General features: G+C 44.5%; 2 protein-coding genes across 4 annotated transcripts in view; both read left to right on the top strand.

The window, feature by feature from the left end:
• The window catches only part of OAF (out at first homolog), a 17031-nt gene extending 15158 nt beyond the window's left edge, over positions 1-1873 (top strand). Inside the window, exon 3 of the mRNA XM_081960699.1 lies at positions 215-1873. Coding sequence (XP_081816825.1) covers positions 215-561 — 347 coding nt within the window. The 3' untranslated portion in view covers positions 562-1873. The remainder of the gene's footprint in view (positions 1-214) is intronic.
• Positions 1874-12416: 10543 nt separating this feature from the next.
• The window catches only part of POU2F3 (POU class 2 homeobox 3), a 71801-nt gene continuing 60926 nt past the window's right edge, over positions 12417-23291 (top strand). The window contains exon 1 of one of the 3 annotated variants that reach the window (XM_081961118.1): positions 12417-12594. In XM_081961118.1, the coding sequence (XP_081817244.1) occupies positions 12567-12594 (28 nt within the window). In that variant the 5' untranslated portion in view covers positions 12417-12566. The remainder of the gene's footprint in view (positions 12595-23291) is intronic. The other 2 variants (XM_081961121.1, XM_081961119.1) reach the window with 2 other exon arrangements.

Below are 23291 nucleotides of genomic sequence, written 5' to 3'. Positions count from 1 at the left end.
GTTGAAAAAGCCCCCGGCGGGAAGACCATTCAGAACCTTTTGCTAGCAGAAACAGATCTTTGCGTCTATTCGAGGCTGAACCATTCCAGGATACTATTGCTGGTCCATTTGGAGGATGGAGCAGCCTAACTTGGGAATGAGATGTCCCGCAGTTCAGACATTTTGCCCACAATTAGTAGTGAGAGTAGTGACAGGCACTTCCCAGCTTCTGCAGGAGAAGGACAGAGTTGTCAGAACGCGTGGGAGATTGACCTTTCTCCCTCTCTTCTTCCTGTCTCTCCTGCAGGGGTGGACGGCTCCATGTTTGAGGTCCTGCCTCAGTCTGCCGACCTACCTGGCCTGCAGCAATGCCGGGTCTGCGCAGACCGCTGGAAACCTTGCATCTGCAGCTACGCCTTGAACGTTGAGTGGTATCCCTGCATGCTGAAGTATTGCAAGAGCCGAGATGCGGCTGGAAAGACGACCTCTTACAAGTGTGGCATCCGCAGCTGCCAGAAGGCCTACAGCTTTGATTACTACGTGCCCCAGAAGCAGCTCTGCCTGTGGGATGAAGAGACTTAGCAGCACAGCTGAGCAGCCATCTTGTTTTCCGGACTGGGAGAACTTCTCTTCGACCTTCTTTCCGGGAGCTCTGGGTAGGACTACCGAGGTGGCCACTTGGGACTGAAAAGAGGAAGGGGCAGGGCATGGAGGGAGGGAGGGAGAACCCCCATGAGATGCCTCCTAAGCATGTTTTGGAGTCAGTCTCTCCCTCTTCGCCTGTAGAAGGAGACACCTTCGGATTTCCAGGTGGTCAAAAGGAAGATGAGGAACATCAGAATGAAGACTGTTCTCCATCTTGACTTGACCTTTGAAGCTTCTTGACCTCAATGAGATTTCTGCCTGCTTTTTCTTTTTTCTAAATGAAGACAAAGACAAATAGATGTCCTTCCTGGACAACCTCCTAGACAGGTTTAGACACCAGGTAGGTAGCAGGATGGATAAAGAATCTTCTGGACAAAGCTCGTGAAGTTCCAGAATGTTCTACCATTGCTACCTGGAGCCACCAGAAGGAGGAAAGTTAAAGCCATGATGACGTCGGAATCTGGAAGGACATCCCACTGATATCCTACATCATTTTATGCAAGAAGAAGAGATGATTTGAGAAGGCTGTAGGACGGCTGATCTTCTACAACCGAATGTCAGTTACCGCCATGACCAGTATCCAAGGGATAATGTCATCCCTGGACAGCTTTGACGATGGCAGTTTGCCAAAATGCCTCTGATTTCATATATATATATGCACTGCGTAAGCATCTGATTGGGTTACCCAACCCAGCTTTTGATCTCGATTGGCTCCTTAACGCCAGAGGAGGTAGGGATATAGATCTCTGGCCTCTTAAGGGTGCCAATCCCCCCTCCCCTTTTTCCCCTTATCGCTCTGCCTTAATAAAAGATTGTACCCACCTCGCTTCCAAGGACTGAAGATTGCAGACGATCAGATCCATTTAAAGACTGATCCCTAAACGCTTCCTGGCCCAGGGCCTTCCTTTCTCTCCTGATTAGAAAGCCAAATGCTTCCTTTACTCTTTCTAATCTCTTTCTGTGCCTCCTCTCCCACAAAATTGTGATTGGACAGGGCAATGCAGTGTGTGTGTGTGTGTGTGTGAGAGAGAGAGAGAGAGAGAGAGACAGACAGACACACGAGGAGATGGGATGGAGGGAGGGAAAGAGAGAGAAAGAAAGAAGGAAGGAAAGAAAGACAGACTGGAAGAAAGGAAAGAAAGAAAGAAAAGAAAGAAAGAAAGAAAGAAAGAAAGAAGAAAGGAGGGAAGGAAGGAAAGAAAGAAAGAAAAAGAAAAAAAATCAAGAAAAGAAATCAAGAAAGAAAGAATATTAAACTAATGGGAGCCACAATATGTCAAAATATGAATGCCCCAAATATTGCAGAAAAACTAGCAAAATGTTTGGGTTACAGAAATGGATGAGGTACCCAGATACGAAGTAGGAAAGCCGCAGAAGTGTGATGTTGCGTACCATCAGTCCACTCCTGGCTCTTTGTCCCTCATTTAAGACTCAAAGTAGCATCCTTTGAAGTCCTATAGATGAAGCCATGATACAAATGTGCAAAAAAACCAAAGCAACGTTGAGGGCCAACCAGCTCCGTGCCTCCATTGGTGCTATCAACAAAACGCAGAAAAATGGTGGCAAACTGGGGACATCAAGATTGTCTATTTCTACAACGCAATAAACTAGGCCTGGGTCTTTTGTGAGTCATTGTGTTGAGGGAACCCTGCCAAGCATGAAGTTCACTTTGGGGGTTGTGTGTTTTTTGTTCCTCCTTTTGCTGACTTGTGCTTAGTGTATTGTGGATCCCATCAGTTGTGTTGGTTAGCTCCATAACTGGGCTGCAAAGAAAGACAATGAATTGCGATGGAAAGTTGTTTTTTCCCAGCCAGGAAACAACACACACATGTTCCCACACTTTTGGATGTACGGAAATTCAAATACAGCCCATTCTTGTCGCCATACCTTTGCATTGATGCAGAGAACATTCCCTGTTGGATTTCTGTCTGCCTTGCAGCTGCATCTTTTCTTTTTTAAAGGGATTTATTTCAGATCAACAGTAGATCTGTGATGCTTTCTTAGTTTCCTTCCATTTCTGCAAACTACCTTCTCTCTGTAATCAGGGCATTTCAGACCTTCACGCCTTTAAGAATCCTATTTTAAAAGATAATATTTATCTGTCTATTTCCTGGAATTGTGTGGGTGTGAGAGAGAGTGAACTGTGCACTTGCGGTTGGCGTTTTTGATTGGCGTTCCTTGGGCGCGCTTAAAAAAAAATGACCGCAGGAAATGAAATAAATGTAAACGTGAATGAAAGGTGGGCTTTTACCCTCTCCCAAAACAAATTATTTATGATATGTAAACTGAATAAACTGATTTTAAAAAAAGGAGTTTATGAGTTTGACAAAGGAGTTTTCCTAACATTGCCCCAAACTCTGAAATGTGTGCATTTCTGACTGTGATTCGTTCACTATTTTTATAGCTGTATCTCAGCATGAATAGGAAATCAAGCATCATCTCTGTTGGTGTTAAGAATGTGCCATATTTACATGATTTCTTACCAATGAGGATTACTGGAGAAAGTCGGCCTTCACAGTTCACTAAGAAACTGACATATCTCTAAAGCATTCCCATGCACTCTGAATCCATTGGCAAGGTCCATTTTTCTGTCCGAGTTCATGGGGACATAACCCTAACCCTAAGTAGATTTTTCCCCCAATGGGATTTTCCCATGAAACGCACATAAGGCAGGCTCAAACAGTCAATGCCCTCCTAAGCATATCCATGTTCTCTGAATCTGTTGACGAGGTCCATTTTGCTGTCCGAGTTCATGGGGACATAACCCTAACCCTAAAAGGATTTCCACCAAATGGGATTTTCCCATGTATTTTGCCAGGAAACGCACATAAGGCAGGTGCAAAAAGCCAACACCTTCCTAAGCATACTCATGCGCTGCTAATCCATTTGTGAGGTCCATTTTGCTGTGCGAATTCATGAGGACATATCAGGGTTGAAATTCAGCCGGTTCTGACAGGTTCTAGGGAACCAGCAGCGGAAATTTTGAGTAGTTCGGAGAACCTGCAAATACCACCTCTGGCTGGCCCCTGAGTGGGGAGGGAGTGGGGATTTTGCAGTAACCTTCTCCTGCCACGCACACCAAGCCACGGCCAGAGAATTGGTAGTAAAAAAAATTGAATCACCACCGGGACATATACCTATGGAACATGCATTTTTATCTATTACTTTTCCCTTAGAGCCCAATCTCACTTTTCCCCCCCACTTCTCTTGCTCATAAAATTCTCACCTTGGAATAACAGAAACATGACATTTTCTAAGACTCTCCAGAAAGAGGCACCTCTGTAAATCCATGGCGGAGTTTCTAGCTTTCATCGGTACCCTGATTCATTGAATAATGATGGTGTGCTTCAACGGAAAATTGGATCACCCTGTTTTGATTTTCAAAATTGGTTTTACGCCTGTTAATGCCCTGAACGTTTCAAAAAGGTTGAACGACAAAGTGGGAGGATTAATATACCCAAAATCCTTTGCCAGTGCAGATATCAACATGCTCCAGAACACAGCTGGCTTTGTAGCTCACTAATTTCCCTTTATTTCTGTTAGATAAAATTAAGGAGACCTCTTTCATTATGCAGCAGGTGAGATCCAGCTTTAAGCAGGGGTGGGATTGAAAAATGTCGGCGACCGGTTCTCTGCCCGCTTGCTGGGTGGGCGTGGCCATGGAGGGTGTGGCCTACTCAGCATCCTGCACCACGGCCAGGGTGGGGCGTTTTCACCCTCCCCAGGCTCCGGGGGCTTTCCTTGAGAGCCTCCGGGAGTGTGAAAGTGGCCTCCCCCAGGCTCCAGAGGCCTTCCAGAGACCATAAAGGCCCATTTCCAGACTTCCAGGAGGCCCGTTTTCACCCTCCCAGAGCCTCCACAAAGGCCCCTGCACCTACTTGGCGTGATGAACAGGCCGTGTGGAAACTCCTGGGAGGGGAGGGGCATAGTGGGTGGGGCCAGCCAGTCCTTGCAACTACCACTTCAGCAAACTGGGTGTAAAGTTAACATCCGGTTTGCCCGAACCGGTGTGAACTGGCTGAATCCCACCCCTGGTTTTAACTCTTGAGTTGATCCATGGATTTCTTTCTTTCAATAAGTTGCTTTTTAAGACTAGAAATGGTGTTTTTAACCAGAATTCCTGTTTTCCGGTGGTGTTGATAGACGTTGTAGTTGGCAAGCACTGGACTGGGGAAAGCAAAGTTGTGGGCTGCCTGGGGAATTCTGGGAGTTGAAGTCCACAAGTCTTAAAGTTCCCAAGTTTGGACACCCCTGCCATAAGCAAATGTAGTTGCACCTCTAATTGGTTCCAGCGGGGAAATTGATTGTTAAGAGCAGCATCCTATGTGTCAGCAGGGTCAACTATGGGGTGAATTCTTTGGGGTAATGAGGGGGGACTAGAAAAAATGATCCATTGAGAGAACAAAGAGGGTATTCTATGTACATAGTTGCTTCTTAATTATGGGGTTTATCTTTAACTGGTCTTAGTTCCCAGTAGCTATAGTTATCTCCTTGTATTTTCTCCTTGTTTCACTGAGTTTTTGCTCCCCAGTTCTTGGCTTTCTCAATGTTTTATGACTGAGTGAGTTTATTCTTCCCTTGGTCCCTGGGAAGGTAATTAGAGGAAGGCTTTTTTTTTTTTTTTTTTTGCTTTATGATGATAATAATTTATCAACTTGTATAAACTGTATACTGCCTGATTCTCAGGAGTTCTGGGTGACTGATGACAATGAAAGAAATGACAGTAAAATCAGAGTTTATTCCACTTGCACTCACTATCACCACTCTTGATCCTAGAACAGCACAAAGAAATTTATCTTAAAGCAGGGTGAATGTGAGTCCAGCAGTTTTTAAAAAAACCTTTCTGCGCTTAAGGATTCTCACAGGAATTACCCAACATGTCATGAAAACAACCAAGGCACAAAAACGTCTAGGGATGACATATAGAATATAGAATAAAAGAGTTGGAAGGGACTTTGAAGGTCTTCTAGTCCAACCCTCTGCTTAGGCAGGAAACCCTACACCACCTCAGACAAATGGATATCCAGCATCTTCTTAAAAACGTCCAGTGTTGGAGCATTCACAAGTTGGAGGCAAGTTGTTCCACTGGAGGCAGGTTGTTCCACTGATTAATTGTTCATACTGTCAGGAAAGTTCTCCTTACTTCTAAGTTGCTTCTCTCCTTGACTAGTTTCCACACATTGCTTCTTGTCCTGCCTTCAGGTGCTTTGGAGAATAGCTTGACTCCCTCTTCTTTGGGGCAGCCCCCGAGATATTGGAAGACTGCTATCCTGTCTCCCCTGGTCCTTCTTTTCATTAAACTAGACATACCCAGTTCCTGCAACCGTTCTTCATATGTTTGAGCCTCCAATCCCCTAATCCTCTTTGTTGCTCTTCTCTGCATTCTTTCTAGAGTCTTTTTCACATCGTGGTGACCAGAACTGAATGCAGTATTCCAAGTGTGGCCTTCCCAAGGCATTATAAAGTGGCATTAACACTTCACGTGATCTTGATTCTATCCCTCTGTTTATGCAACCTAGAACATGATAGCAGTGTTTCAATATTTGAGGGGCTGCCACTAAGAAGAGGAGGCCAAGCTATTCGCCAAAGCACCTGGAGGCAGGAGAAGAAGCAATGGATGGAAACTAGTCAAGGACAGAAGCAACCTAGAATTAAGGAGAAATTTCCTAATAGTGAGGACAATTCACCAGTGGAGCAGTTTGCCTACAGAAGTTGTGAGTGCTTCAACACTGGACACTTTTAAGAAGAGATTGGACAACGATTTGTCTGAAATGGTGCATAGGGACTCCCACCTGAGCAGGGGTTGGACTAGAAAACCTCCCAGCTCCCATCCAACTCTGTTAGGTAAAGGTAAAGGTTCCCCTCGCACATATATGCTAGTCGTTCCCGACTCTAGGGGGCGGTGCTCATCTCTGTTTCAAAGCTAAAGAGTCACCGCTGCCCAAAGACGTCTCCATGGTCCTGTAGCCGGCATGACTCAATGCTGAAGGTGCACGAAAGGCTGTTCCCTTCCCACCAAAGGTGGTCCCTATTTTTCTACTTGCATTTTTACATGCTTTCAAACGGCTAGGTGAGCAGAAGCTGGGACAAGTAACGGGAGTTCACTCTGTTATGCAGCGCTAGGGATTTGAACTGCTGAACTGCCGACCTTTCTGATCGACAAGCTCAGCATCTTAGCCACTGAGCCACTGCATCCAAAACTCTGTTATTCTGTTAAAAGTCTTCTAATGATTAAAGCAGAGTCTGGAGATATAGACCTGGAGCGATTCTGCAAAAGACCACGAGGGGGCACTCTAAATCCATCCTACAACAAGGAAGTCCTAGACACTCAGGGATAAAGGAAAAGTTGCATGGGGAAAATAATCTCCATATTCCGATTCCCCATTTTTTTTCTTACTAAGAGGGGATAAAAGGCGATAGTTATGCAATGGATTGCTTTCCTGCCAAAACACATCCCGTTTTCAACGGATGAAGACCAATCAAGGAGAGAGAAATTTCCTGACCGTGAGTACAATTAACCAGTGGAACTTCCTGCCTCCAGAAGTTATAAGTGCTCCAACACTGGAGGCTTTTAAGAAGAGATTGGACAACCAATTGTCTGAAATGGTATAGGGCAGTGAATACGACCCTTTTGGGCACCAAGTGCCCAAATGGGACCCTGTGTGTGCTTGTGCACTTCACATGCACAACCATCTGGCCCGAAATCCGGAAGAGGGCGCATGCGTGTGCCTGAAAATGAACTTCCGGTTTCTTGCATGCATATGCGCGCCAGCCAGCTAATCTTCCAGTTCCTGGCGCACATGCGCGCACGATGCTCAGCTGGCTGACTGCATGCTCACGCAGGAAAACGGAAGACCAGCTCTTCCGATTTCCAGCACCGCCTCATCCACAAATGCCAGCTGATCATCGCGTGGGCACTAGAAACCCAGAAGAGGAACGGGCAACGCCACACGTGCCAGATGACATGGCTCTGCAGGCCACTTTGGGCATCTGTGCCATAGGTTCGCCATCACGAGTATAAGGTCTTCTGCTTGAGCAGGGCGTTGGACTAGAAGACCTCCAAGGTCCCTTCCAACTCTGTTGTTCTGTCAAAAAGCTTAGGGAGCTGTTGCATTGTTTTAGCCTCTAAAGTTTGCATACTCTTACAATGGATTTTCCGGTGGAACTCTAGAACACAAAAGGCAGAATCGACCCCCCCCCCACCCCACCCCCAAATAGCCTAAACTCCTGATGACTTTAGAGGAAATAAATTTTGAAATCTCCAATTTCAAAAATGAAGGTCCCTGGCGATTTGCATAAAGCTCACCCAAGTAGAGAGCTTTGCATAATTTGAATATAGTTTAGGCAGCTCCCTCTGTGCCCAGAATCCTTTGATCAACATCAACTTTTCAGAATACGTCCATTGTGAACAGTCCGTAAGAGAAGCACAGGGGGGGGGGGGGAAATGTAGTGCCTCCATTTCCCCGTTGGGCAAGGAAAGATGATCAGTTTTCAGCAGAGATGGCACTTTTCAGAAACCCATGAAAAAATTCAAAGCAGCAAGGCAGCTGCTCATTTTCAGCTCGAGAAGAGGAGTGGGAGATTCACCAATTTATTTATTTATTTATTTATTTTATTGAACTTATTAGTCGCCCCTCTCCCCACAGGGACTCGGGGCGACGTACAGAGCAATAATCAAGATAGCACCATATATCGTGCGGAGGAGGTAAAAATAAGTCCATAAATAAGCATACTTACCAAGAGTTTCTATAAACATGAATGAAAGTAAATTACATACTTTTGAATCTCAAAAGGGCCAAACAAAATAGTGCTCAGAGATTATTTTCTTACAGACGTTTCATTCCCCAACTAGGTAACATCATCAGTGTTTAGAAGGGAGTGAGGTGTGCAGGGAGGAGGAGGAGGAGAAAAAAGACCGTGGGATCCTTGCATTCTCTGAGCTGGATTATTTTCTTAAAGACTTTTCAGTACCCAACTAGGTAACATCATCAGTGTTTAGAAGGGAGTGAGGTGTGCAGGGAGGAGGAGGAGGAGGAGAAAAAAGACCGTGGGATCCTTGCATTCTCTGAGATGGATTATTTTCTTACAGACGTTTCATTCCCCAACTAGGTAACATCATCAGTGTTTAGAAGGGAGTGAGGTGTGCAGGGAGGAGGAGGAGGAGGAGAAAAAAGACCGTGGGATCCTTGCATTCTCTGAGCTGGATTATTTTCTTAAAGACTTTTCAGTACCCAACTAGGTAACATCATCAATGTTAGAAGGGAGTGTGGTGTGCAGAGAGGAGGAGGAGGAGAGGAAGAAAAAAAGACTGGGATCCTTGGTATTCTCTGAGCTGGATTATTTTCTTACAAATATTTCAGTACCCAACTAGGTAACATCATCCGTGTTAGAAGGGAGTGAGATGTGCAGAGAGGAGGAGCAGGAGGAGGAAAAGGACTGTGGGGTCCTTGGTGCTCTCTGAGTCTGGTTGTCTTCCTGCAGACATTTCATTACCAAACTAGGTAACATTATCAGTACTCAAAATCAATGCTACCAACCTCATCCCTTCTAGCACTGATGATGATACCCATTTGGGTAATGAAATATCTGCAAGAAAACAGCCAAGCATAGAGAGCATCAAGGACCCCAGAATATAATGTGTGACACAGACAAGCCCCCCAAAATTTAATATGATAAAAGAAGAAGGATTCAGTGATTACAAATTCCTTGATTCTAACGAGACCTAAACTATTCAAATTAAGCTCTTTGATATATCAGATATGTATCAGTTGGGTTTTAAAGATTAAAGGAAATAGACTTATTTCTACTTATCCAATACTTGTACAGATCTGAGGGACCAAAAGAAGGAAAGAATTAAATAAGAAGATAAAAGTTTCATCCAATCTGATTATTAATCTACTTTCTAAATAATTGTTTCCTGATACTGATACTGCAAGAGTCAAAAAGAGGGCTGAAAAAATATCTACAGACCCCCTCACATCCTGGACATAAATTGTTTCTACTCCTACCCTCAAAATGACGCTATAGAGCATTGCACGCCAAGACAACTAGACACAAGGATGGTTTTTTCCAGTACGCCATCACTCTGCTAAACAACTAATTCCCTCACCACTGTCAATAATTTACTAAGAATGTATTACTATTATTCCTCTCTTCCTTCCTAGTATATCTCTCCCCACTTATGACTATAACCATGTTGCTTGCATCTTTCAACTTATATTGTTTTTATTTGTTTCCTAGTACGATTTGATAGCTTATTAGTAACCTTGATTATCACTAAGTGTTGTATCTTTTTATTTTTGATGAATGTATTTTTATTCTCCTTATGTACACTGAGAGCATCTGCACCAAAGACAAATTCCTTGTGTGTCCAATCACACTTGGCCAATAAAGAATTCTATTCTATTCCATTCTATGCTGTATTCTATTCTATTCTATTATCACCCATCTCCTCCCACTTATGACTACAGGACTGTAAATTTGTTGCTTGTATCCTTACGATTTATATTAATATTGTTTCCTGATCGCTTATTTGTACCCTGTGACTTAAGTGTTGTACCCTTTGATTCTTGACAAATGTATCTTGTCTTTTTATGCACACTGAGAGCAGATGCATCAAAGACAAATTCCTTGTGTGTCCAACCACACTTGGCCAATAAAGAAGTCTATAAGCCCCAATGGAAATGTTTGCCTTTCGTTGGCTAGTAACAGATTGGGGGTCCAGCTTCCTGTGTTGGTGAGGTTGGGTTATTTCCAATGTCTGTTGTGGTATCAGATGTTAGGGAAGACTCTTGAAGGTCATCCAGAAAAGCTGAATATTGGAAGGTCACACTTCATATCTTCCTTTGATACAGCTCCAGAAGGTGCCACCATAGCTGTCCATTCCTACGGCCAACTTTAGGCTGTGGAAATGTAAGCTCTTAGCAAAAAATATATCAGGCTGGTCTTCTTCAGAGGCTTATTCCCAGATCATTCTGCTGGGATTTAGGTCTGTCTCCAAAGCCCCTGAAGGCAGGACAAGAAGCAACAGATGGAAACTAATCAAGGAGAGAAGCAGCTTAGAACTAAGAAGAAATTTCCTGACAGTTAGAAGTTAGAACAACCAACCAGTGGAACGACTTGCCTCCAGAAGTTGTGGGTGCTCCAACCCTGGAGCTTTTGAAGAAGAGACTGGACGAAATAGGACATGGTCTCCTGCTTGAGAAGAAGGTTGGACCACAAGACCTCCCAGGTCCCGTTCAACTCTGGTTTTCTCTCTCCAAAAATGGAACTTAAGATACAATACTTATGCTGGGAATCGTCCTACTCAACTGCTAGCCTTACCATCAGACCAAGTGAGCTAACTAATCCGTTTGAACATCTGAAGAGTTTGCTGGGTCAGACGAAAGATCTAAGAGCAAAGTTGTCCAACCTTGGTAACTTTAAGACTTGTGGACTTCAGCTCCCAGAATTTCCCAACCAGCCATGAAGTTCACAGGTCTTAAAGAGGCCCAGGTTGGACACCCCTGGCCTATCTGGGCCAGCTTAGTGTTGTCCTTCTTGAGCTGAGAGTGAGGGCCTTAATCTCTCTTCTCCTTGAGGTTCTACAATCACAGATCTTTTGACCTTGCCATCAAATCAGTGCCATCTTTTCTTTCCTCTTAGATCGAAAGAGACAAAAAAAAAAAACTGGATCCAACATGTGAACCCACTTTTCAACTCTTTAGCCGCAACCGTGTTCGCATGAGACCAGGAGCTCCCCTTAAAAGGAGGTGAATGTGACTGGTCAATTCCCCATGGATGGCTGAGGAACATGGGAGTTGAGGTCCACACTTGTTAAAGCCGCCAACGTTGAAAAATATTGATTTAAAGGCAATGGAGTCTTTTGCTTTTCTGGATCACGCTAAGCACCAGCAGAGCAAAAGGATGGTTTTTCTACTGCTTGTTAATGTTTAAGACTTAATATTTTACTACTTGGTATGCTTGATTTTACGATGCCCAGAGGCGCTTTACCGCAAGATGGGCGGAATATAAATGTAATAAATAATAATAATATTTCTTCCTCTGCCGGTAAGTCTCCCTAGATCGATTGGTAAGTCAGTCTCCTCCCATCTTTTCTTCCTGGCCCTTTTTCTGTTTTTGGGAGATTGCTATCACGGAGTCTTATTCACCCTGTGGCGCAATCCAAAACGCATTTCACCCCACCACTTCATTCTGAGCCCACACAGTCCTGCTCCAGGGCAGGTGGGCATCTATATTGGCTCGGTCAGCCCCCCCCCCCATGTCTGGGTGGGTTTTGGGGTCTTCCAGAACCAGAGCACACACACATACCCCAACTGGGAGTTTGCAACTTTGGCTAAAAAGATCTCCCACTGCAGACGTCTCCTTCTAAGTGATGCATGCAAGAAGGAGAGAGAAACTGCCCCGTTTCTGGAAAGGGCAGGTTTAAGATTCAAAGCCTCCTGCTCATCAGGTAAACAGACCTTTGTAGGTCTGGCTGCTTCCCCCCCCCACCACCTTTGCACACAAACACAACACAGTGTACAAACAGACACACACACAGGCACAGAGGCCTCCCTCCCTCCTGCTCTGCCCCACCCTCTTTCTCCAGGGCGGTTGGGACGCAGCCCAAATGAAGCTACTAATATGCAAATGGCCCAATTTGCATGGGACGCCAGCCAGGATGCATAATCGTAATATTTTTTTAAAAAAAATAGATGGAAAAAAAAACTTTGCCCGGGATGAGAAGTGTCCGGGGGTGCGGCTGCAGCTCAGGTAATGTTCTCTCTCACCTGCCTCAGTGCAGTCAGGAACACCGCCGAGCCAGAGGTGCGAGCCACAGCTGGAGGGCTGTCAAAGAGGCTGAGGAAGAACTCGGCAGAGGGGGGAAGCTGGCAGCCCCACGGGCCACCTCGGCGGGTGGGGGCTGGCCGGAGTGCAACAGGTACTTTCCCACCGGCAGGATGGTGAACCTCGACTTAACGCACACAGGTAAGGCCTGGCGAGGGGAGGGGAGCTAGGGTGGGGTGGGGGACGCTTAGGAGAAGGGAAAAAAGAGGGAGGTCTGCCTCCTGGTTTTGCCCATGGAAAAGAAGCCCCCCCGCCGCCGCCCCAGGGACCACCTAAGGGTCAGTTTCACCCCGATCCGGCTGCCAAATTCCTTTCTCCTCCCTGGGATATTTGAGGAGCATCGCGCATCGGATTGAAAGTTGACATGAGCCAAGAAGAGTGGAGAGGGGGCTGCAGAAGCGGCGCCTCAAAGCCATCGGGGCAGCCAGGGGGAGAAACAAATTGAGGAGGGGGCCTGAAAGGGGGAAGGTGAAATCGTCCCCTCCAGGTATCTTCGTCAGCTTCCTGGCAGGTGGGGGAACTCTGTTTCACCTGCGCCTTGTGACGGCTCGACTTTCTGGGTTGGAGAGTGAAGAGTCAGCGTTGGGCTAGCTCTGTCCTGAAGGGAAAGCAGTCGCCCTTTGTACATGCTCAGGAAACCTCTCTCCGTTTCAAACCGTGGCCTTGGAGAGCAGTAACAAGGCTACTAATGGGATTACTACCGGGAATGATAAATGGAGAGCAACTTGGCTTAGGGATCTAGGACTCAAGTGAGGTGTCTGGTTATTAAGCCTCCTGGATTTAAATAGTGAAATGATAGAGCACGTCTTGCAGGGTGGATCGTTCACTGTTGTGAGTGTGCAAATGCAAGGATCCAGAGGATCAGAGGGGAAAGGTGATTTTTTTAAAAAAAGATCTGTAGCAGCATTCAACCTGAGGCTAGCAATAGATTGCATCCTTTTTGGAGCACGGAAAATGGCAGGATTTGAATTCCAGACCCCCTTTTCTTGGCATCTATTCCTGCTTAGCAATTCCATAAGAGATTACAGAATTAAATAGACTCAAATAACAATGCAAAGCTTTTTCTACCACCTTCTCCTTTTCTTGCTCATTAACTGTCTTCTCTTTCTCCTTATCTATCTCCTCCTCCTTCCTCTTTTCTTTCTCATCCCCCTTCTCCTTCGTCCTTTCCTTCTCTTTCACCTTCCCTTCTTTCTCGCCTCTTTCAACTTCTCCTTTTCTTTCCTCCTCCTTCACCTTTCTACTTCTCCACAATAGAGAGGAAAGAGCTAACCAGGCTTTGGAGGACATGGGCACTTGCAGGACTTTTGGGCTTGCAGGGAACTCCTTCAGGGTGGCTGTCAGAAATCCTTCAGAACGTTTCTTGTCCCACAGAGATGCCAATGTGTACAGTCGGGAGCAAAAGGGAATTGATGTCTAGTAAAGACATGGCCTTGTGGAAATGTAGCATTAAAGTAAGTTTTCTGTGAAACGTTTGGCAGTTGGCAATGTTTTAAGATAGATGATAGGTAATGAGGGAGAGAGAAGAGAGAAGGGGAGAGAGAAAGAGAAGGAGAGAGAGAAATAGAGAAAGAGAAGGGGAGACAGAGGAGAGAAAGCTGATAGCTATGTAAGTAGGTAGGTAGGTAGGTAGGTAGGTAGGTAGGTAGGTAGGTAGGTAGGTAGATAGATAGATAGATAGATAGATAGATAGATAGATAGATAGATAGATAGATAGATGATAGATAGATAGATAGATGATAGATAGATAGATAGATAGATGATAGATAGATGATAGATAGATAGATAGATAGATAGATAGATAGATAGATAGATAGATGATAGATAGATTAGAGAGAGAGAGAAGGAGAGGAGAGAGAGAGAAACAGTGAGAAAGAGAAGGAGGGGGACAGAGAGAAAGAGAGAAAGAGGAGACAGGAAGAGGAGAGAGAGAAAGATGATTAGATAGTAGATGATAGATAGATAGATAGATGATAGATAGATAGATAGATAGATAGATAGATAGATAGATAGATAGATAGATGATAGATAAGAGAGAGAGAAACAGAAAGAAAGAGAAGAGGGGGGAGAGAGAAAGAGAGAAAGAGAAGGGGAGACAGGAAGAGGAGGGAGAGAAAGATGATGATAGATAGATAGATAGATAGATAGATAGATAGATAGATAGATAGATAGATAGATGATAGATAGATAGATAGATAGATAGATAGATAGATAGATAGATAGATGATAGATAGATGATAGATAGATAGATAGATAGATAGATAGATAGATAGATAAGAGAGAGAGAAACAGAAAGAAAGAGAAGAGGGGGTAGAGAGAAAGAGAGAAAGAGAAGGGGAGACAGGAAGAGGAGAGAGAGAAAGATGATGATGATAGATAGATAGATAGATAGATAGATAGATAGATAGATAGATGATAGATAGATGATTGATAGATAGATAGATAGATAGATAGATAGATAGATAGATAGATAGATAGATAGATAGATTAGAGAGGGAGAAGGAGAGAGAGAGAGAGAAAGAGAAGGAGAAACAGAGAGAGAAAGAACAGAGCTTTTGTTGGATTTGGATTTTGTGTGTTTGTCATTCCAAAAATAAGGAGAGAAGCAACTTAGAACTGAGGAGAAATTTCCTGACAGTGAGAACAATTAATCAATGTAACAACTTGCCTCCAGAGGTTGTGAATGCTCCAACACTGGACGTTTTTAAGAAGAGATTGGATAACCATTTGTCTGAAGTGGTGTAGGGTTTCCTGCCTAGGCAGGGGGTTGGACTAGAAGACCTCCAAGGTCCCTTCCGACTCTGTTATTATATATTATATTATAATATGTTCATCCTTCTTAACCTGTATGGGATACTAATCTATAACATCCAACAAAAATAGCCAAGAAAATTGCAGGAAAAACACGGGCAAACAAAGTCCTTCCTATGTTACGAACATCTAGGAAAGATGGCTCAATGCATTTTAATTGTTCTTGAGAACTTCTTGAAAACGATGTCGAATTCTGAATTTTGTCAAGGACTTAAAGATTTGCAATGGCTCTGAGGACAAATTCAGAGTGATGGTTTTGAGCTACGAAATCCCAGCTAGGCTATCTGAAGGATTCCTTCTTGGGTTGAAAATTGTCTAGTTACTGAGAACTTCATATCCCATCAAATGATGAATGCCTGGTTGTCCAGGAAACCAGGAGGAGTTCAAATCCTCTGGATTTCCTCATGGTGGGGTCATTTTTCTGTCTCCTCCTCTACATCTGTTCACTCAGCACCTTCCCTGGTAAATCGTAGGCGCCACTTCAATGTTTACCTAGGCTTCAGTCTAAAGTGACGGCTAAATTGACTTCCATATTAATGCGACGCTTGCTATAATCTTGTTTTTCATTGAAGAATTGTAAACATTGTAAGCCTCATAGGGAGCCAGGCATAGCTGGAGGAATAATAACAACAATAACACAAAGAGCTGGAAGTAGAAATAGAATGACTGGGACAAAAGAAAGCAAAGACAGTACCGGTAGGATTAGGCGCCTTGGGTGCAATCCAAAAACATCTGGAGCATTCCTTGAATTGACAAACTCACTACCGGTCAATTGCAAAAGGCAGCTTGTCTTGGAACAGCTCTTACATCCTGTGCCGAGACCTTTCACGCCGTCAAACAACAAACATTGGCCTATCCCAAGTCTTTGGAAAGGACTGGATCGGTGAATTAAAATACCAAATCCAGTCTAAACATCTGTCTGACTATGCAATGTGCCATCATCATCATAAGAAGAAGAAGAACGACATGAGTCCTCTGCTTGAGTTTGTTCAGATGTTGTTTAACAAATGTATCCATAACAATGACGTCATTAGCCAAACGGTAGTCCCCAGCTCTATCTTTGGATCAGCTAATCATTCAGAGTAGACATCATTGTTGTAGATTAGTACTTCATGAATAAATATGTCTAGCTAGGCAAATGTAAGCAGAACCTGCTGTATCTATTTTAATGCTCAGTTTTTCTCTCCTGGAGAGACTGTTGCAGCATGTGACAGCCAAGAGTTCAAGTTCCAACCTGCATGTTGATTAAACATGTTGTTGTTAGTCACAAAGTTGTGTCCGACCCATCACAACCCTGTGGACAATGTTCCTCCAGGCCCTTCCTGTCCTCTACTATCCTCTGGAGTCCATTTAAGCTCATCCCGACTGCTTTGCTGACTCCATCTGGCCACCTCCTTCTCTGCCATCCTCTTCTTCTTTTGCCCTCCACCTTTCCCAGCATTAGGCTCTTCTCCAGTGAGTCCTTCTTCCTTCTCATTAGGTGGCCAAAGGATTTGAGTTTCCTCTTCAGGATCTGGCCTTTGAAAGAGCAGTCATAATTGATCTCCTCTAGGACTGACCGGTTGGATGGCCTTGCAGTCCAAGGGACTCGCAGGAGTCTTCTCCAGCACCAGAGTTCAAAGGCCTCCATTCTTGTCGGGAACGACTAGCGAGGGGAACGTTTACTTTCATGGCTTAACACAGATCATGTTCAAAGTTTTAACCTGGACATTTCTACCCCAATTATGACATTAGAAGAGGAGAAAAATTCAGAACATGAAAGTTAGCATTTGTAAGCAATTTGGGTTGATGTAATTATGCTGCTCAACAAAGTTTAGAAGCGATAGATTCTCTCTTGTTCCATTCTGTAGAAAGTTTCTGTTGAAGTTTTGGAAATCCACAAGAAAAAGAATAAAAGCAAGAAATTAAAATCCCTTTTACTATTTAGCCAAGCCAAAAGGAACTGGGAGACTGAAGGCTAGGTAGTCTGGAGTTTGAAGAACAAGAGTATTTTTGCTTGTTGGCTTCTTTGCATATTTGTTACCCTGTAGATTCACTTTTGCAAACAATCCCGAAGCTGTGATTGTGATGCATTCATTTTACAGCCTGGATACCATGACACCATTGTTAGAAATGGTAGATTTTAGTGGGTACCTTTTTAGATGAAGAAGTGTCACCTTGGCCACAAAAATGGCTATTAGAATCTTCTAATTTCTCTGTACCCTCCTTTCTTCTTTCTGAGCAAATGGAATTTCTGAGCAAATGGAAATTGGTTTCAAAATCACCTCCAGACAGTGGTAATCCCCCAGATATTCTCTTTTGTTTCAAACCAAGTTGTCTATTTGTGCGTGAGGGATGTGTCATCATCTCCGATAGCTTTCATTGAGTTGAATCTTCTCTTTCACACACTTGTTCTTCTCACGTGAATGTAGGGTAGAAAGTAAAGCATTTTATGTTGTACCTGGCCTTCAGACTAAATAAAGATAATTTAAACGGCCTTGTTGCTTCTGTACATTAAGTGTCATTTTCATGTACATTGTAAGTAGAACAAGAAGCAATAGAGGGAAACTCATCAACGAGAGATCCAACCTAGAACTAAGGAGAAATTTCCTGACAGTGAAAACAATCAGTGGAACAACTTGCCTCCAGAGGTTGTGGGTGCTACATTGCCGGAGGTTTTTAAGAAGAGATTGGACTGGCATTTGACTGGGATAGGGTAAAGCTCCTGCCTTGAGCAGGAGGTTGGACTAGAAGACCTCCGAGGTCCCTTTCAACTCCGAATGTTTATTGAATGAATGCTGCAGAACGGTGGAATATCTTTAGTGTGACGGCAGTAAGATTGCATTTTTGTAACGATGGTTTAGAAGTATGGAAGAGTTGATAGCTAGGTTAGTCCAATACTGGCCAGAATGAGACCCAATAATTGCTTCAGGATGCATACTGGGCTTTTTTGTTTTCTTGTTTGTTTCTGTTTCTCGATTTAATAATGGGACCCACAAAATGATTCCCCTGGACACTTATCAAAGTCCTTGCACCACAGTTCAATATTTGACAAGCGATCTGCTCACACGACCTCCAGGGACCATGATGGCAAACCTATTGTATGCATGCCATAGGCGGCACGCAGAGCCATATTTTCCAGCACGGCACCCTCGGCAGCCCATAGCTCCAGCACGCATGCATGTGTCAGCCAGCTGATTTTCAGCCTTCCGGAGCCTGCTTTTTGCCATCCCCAGGCTCTGGAGGCTTTTCTGAAGGCTGAGGAGGTTGAAAATCCCCCCCCCCCATGCACACGAGTCACTCACACATGTGTGTGGGGATCGCTCATGCATGCACAGGTGAGGGGGGTCACTCACGCATGCACAGGTGGGAGGTCACTCACGCATGCACAGGTGGGGGGGCATGTGCACACAATAGCGTGTGCAAACACAGTTTGGGCACCTTAGAAAAAGGTTCGCCATTCCTGTCCTACGAATTACTTGTCCATTTTAAGGAGCCTCCAGTAGCACCTCCATAGACTGCAGCCAAAAGTGAGGATAGAGAAATGCTGAACAGGGCATTGACCGTTTCGCTCTGCTTTCTGCTGAAGAGGCAACTTACTTCGGGGTTTCAAAATGCCACTCTCCACCTTGGCAGGGCTGACGCCTGCCGTGGAAAACTTCAAAGCCCTCTTCTCTTCTGCAACGCGTTGGCTGGGGCGCAAGCTTTTCCTTCTGCCGTCCAACTGAAGCAACGAAGGTGTGTGGGAAAGCTGACGGGTGAAACTTGCTTTGTGGGGTAATGAAACCAACAAGTCTGATTGTGTTGCACAAGTTTTGGAAGGCTCGCTCCTTCTTAGTTAGCTACTTAATCCAAGTTCCCCTTCCAGAGACCAAGAGATCAGTTCTCATGAATGAGGGCGCCCAAGGATGGCCCTGGCATCGCAGAGCAGCCTAAATTTCTTCCCCCGTGCAAAAAAAAACCCCACATTAAATGTGAAGAAGGCACCCTTCTAGAGAGACAACCTCGTGCCAAACACATTTCCTAAATGATGTTGCCAATCATGTGCTCGGTTGCAAGTCCGGAGGTGTGCTCACCCAAAGAATTCACAAGGCGGTTAGCTGCTGATGCTACCTGTGACGAGATTCTCTTCCCGTAACCAGCCTGTTTGATGTTAAATCCAATTTAATTATAACTGGCAAGTTGGCAATTGCCCCGAGCATCCTCATCTGGAATCTCCATTCGGTTTCTTTGTGCCGGAGCCAAGAATCGAAGAAAACTGGGAACAGGTGTTCTTAGAACTTAGCTCTTCCAAGCTGGGATTCTATCAGGATTGGCATTCGATCAGGACAGGGCACTCAAAAACAAAAGGCTGCCCCTCAATGCCACGGCAGATGGCAAGGGATGGAAACGCCTGCCAACAACACAGAGTTGGGTTGAGCACTGTTTGTTCCGTTCAGCTCAGAAAGCTCTCTGAGCATATGTAGAGTGTATTCTTTTGATGCAGGATGTTCTTACAGTACGTTCCACCTAGGCAGGAGATGTTTCAATCTCACACAGATCTCTAGATAAAAGAATCGGAGAACAGAAGGCAGAGAAAAACCTCTTTCTACCCAGGGCCCTAAAAAGTAGAATTCCCAAGTAGCATAAATCCTACGGAGAAAAAGGCAAACAGACGGTTGTGAGCTGTCCCAGAGCCAACCTGCTTCTACAAACCAGGTTCTGGCACTGAAAATAGTCCAGTCTTGTTTTTGGATTAAGAATGGCAGCTTATTGGAACTTTGGGACTGATCCCAGGCCTTGCTCTGACCCTTTTGGAGAAGGGCGGCATATAAATCCAAATAAACCAAACCAAACCAGGCTTCCCGAGAACATGAAGCAAACTCCTTGTCCCGACAAAAAAACCCTTTTATTAACTTACTGTGAATTCTGCTCATTCACATCCAGCAAAGTCTTTCCAGGGAAGATTTATGGTCACAGACCTTCTCTGGTTTGGAGAGCTGCCAGGCCAATATCTGCAAAACTTGGCCAGGAGTCTCTGAGAGTCATGAACCAATGAAGCGAACTAATGGTCTCCTGCAAACTCCACTCCCCTTTCGCTCCTCTTTTATTTCCTCTGGGAGGGGCCATACATTGTCCACCTGTGGCCTTACTCCCAAGTTGACCCATGTTCTTTAGCTGTTCCCTTCGTCTGGCAGCTCTGCACATGCGCACACTGGGAACAGGCTCCAGTTGTTCATCTGCCTCACTGATGTCTGACTCTGAAGGCAGCTGATAACTGGCATACGGCTCTGGCCCCCTCTCTGCCTCTGACACAGAGCCCTCATCAGAGCCTTCCCCAGAGTCAGGACTGGCCCATCTTCCTCCCCAACCTCCTCACTGTTTGAATCTGCCCCAGCTTTGCTGGCGGGCCACAACCGGTCTAACATAATTTTTTTTAGGCTGAAAAGGTTACCCTGTCCCTAAGGCCCACCATCTTAAAGCAGATTTCCCCCCTCCTCTGCAAGTTTGTTTTAAATTGTTTACAATTTCTGATCAAGCGAACCCAACATGAAATCGTGAACTTGGTGGCTTGTTCCCAGTTCTCCAGGGAAGGGCCATTTGCTTCAAACAGTTGCTCAACGAATGGTCACGCAAGTCAAAGGCTACCTGTAGTTCTTTGGAGCATCTCTGAGCATCCTTTTTTCCCCCTAAACTCTTTTGCATTATCTTTCGCTATTGCTGGTTCCTCTGTGGGCTGGAGCCCATAAAGCCCAGAAGCTGTACCACTTCCTTCTTCAGCCTGCTGGAAAAGAACAATTGCGTGTTGTGGAACTCGGCTTAACTGGTAGCCTTGTCATTTTTCAAAGGAAACCTCACCTGGCCAAACCACAGATAATGCAAACAGGGCGTTCTGCTGTGAAAAAGAAAGAAAGTGTCATTCAATGATGCAAATTGACCTTCTGTGTTTACTTTCTCTCTCTCTCTCTCTCTCTCTCTCTCTCTCTCTCTCTCTCTCTCTCTCTCTCTTTCTCTCTCTCTTTGAGATAAAAAAGAGGGATCAACGAGTAGAAGTTTATGCAAATTACGTTGCACAGTCGGCCAGATGTTCAGACGGGATGTGTCATTTTTGTCCACCTACCCAGTCTTCCCGAGAACCTGGGAGAGGCAGATGCTGTACTTTGGTGGTATTAAAAGGCTTTGTCCCAGGATTTCAGCTGTTCTAAGTAAAGCTGCCTTCTGCAATTGACTGATGGGGATTTTGTCAATGCCGACAAAATTGGTGCTCCAGATGCTTTGGGGTTGTTGCATCTGTTGCTATTGGTACTTCTATTTTTGCTTTCTTTGGCCACAGGTGTTTTACTTCTATTTGTACAGGTAGTCCTCAACTTACGAGAGTTTGCTTAGTGAACATTCAAAGTTACAATAGTACAGAAAAAGGGACTTATGACCTTTATTCATGCTTATGACTGTTGCAACATCCCTGTGGTCATCTGATTTAAATTTAGCTGCTTGACAACTGACTCTTGTTTATGATGGTTGCCGTGTCCCAGGGTCATGTGATCCCCTTTGGCGACTTTCTGACAAGCGAAGTCCACAGGGGAAACCAGGTTCACTTAACAACGCTTCTGCTAATTTAAAAACTGCAGGGATTCCATTAACAAATGTGGTGAGGAAAGTCCTAAAATGGGGTGAAATTCAATGAACAAATTTTCTGACTTAGCAACATAAAAGTTGGGCTCAATTGTGGTTCTAAGTCGGGGACTACCTGAATTTTGTATTTTGTGATGTTTCTATCCAGTTTGGTAGCAAAGAGTTTATACTTTGGTTGTAGGACTTGGGGTTGCTTTTGTTGTTGTTATTTAGTATACCAGAGGTGTCTACATAGAGTAGTCAAAAAGTCAATATCTACCAATAGTGACCAGCAGCATATGATCAAATACTGCATGATTGTGACCACTTTCTTGGGGTTTTTTGGACACACATGGTCCATGGACCCAATAGAATAATCTTAGTTCCTACGTGGGGTTTCCCCCTTTTTAATTATAACGTTACAAATCTTGATGTGATGTATTAGTTCCATGCAGGTTTTAATGCAATATATATTATCTATTCCTCCTGTTCTCAGTTGGTAACCAGTAATATTGAGAGAATAATTGCTAATCAACCTTATTTCAGGATGAATCTTTTTCTTCTCCTTCTCCTCCTCCTCCTTTTTCTTCTTCTTCTCCTTCTTCTTCTTCTATATAAAAAAATGGCTGTGTGTGTGTGTGTGTGTGTGTGTGTGTGTGTTCCAACACAATTCTGGAACGCCTTGAGCAATTTCAACCAAACTTGGTACACAGATGACTGTGTACAAATACTGTGGGGGTAAGACACCCCTAACACCCCTCGGGGTGTGTGTTTGTTAAGATACAGCCTGTTGTGCCTTAAAATAACTTCTACTGTACTGCTGTAAAATGGATTCTACTGTACAGCACAGTGGAGTTGCCATGGTAACAGCTTCATAGTACTCCACAAAAGGACTCCCTCTGGTAAGGGGGAAAATCCAGCATTAGAAATTACATTTGGTCCGGACATTTTACCCCTATAAATAAATACCCGGGCAATGTCAGATTATCAACTAGTTTAACATAAATATAGAGATGTATCTATGGAGATTCTCAGTCATCCTCCCCTGGGCTCCAGAGGCCCTCCGGAGGCCGGAAATGGGCACGTTTCCAAACTTCCGGGATGTCCATTTCTTGCCCTCCTCAGCCTCTGCTCCGGCCCTGCACTTATCTGGCATGATGAACAGGCCACGTGGAGACACCTGGGAGGGGAGGGGAGGGTGGGGCATGGCCAGCCGGTCCTTGCAACAACCAGTTTGGTGAACCAGACCCAAAATTAACATCTGGTTCAACCGTACTGGTGCAAACCATCTGAATCCCACCCCTGGACCTGATACTTCCTTGTTGAAGTACTTCATTCTCCAGATTTTTAGAAGGACCTCTTTATATAATCTGAGTTGCTTTTCTGCACCTCTTCTAGTTAAGAAATCCAAGCCAATTCTGGAGCTGTTTTTGTCTCCTTGACCCATGAGGGAAATG

This window comes from Natrix helvetica, assembly GCF_964273705.1.
Source record: "Natrix helvetica genome assembly, chromosome: 8".
Taxonomy (NCBI): Eukaryota; Metazoa; Chordata; class Lepidosauria; order Squamata; family Natricidae; genus Natrix; species Natrix helvetica.
This window is presented reverse-complemented; position numbering and strand designations above follow the sequence as displayed.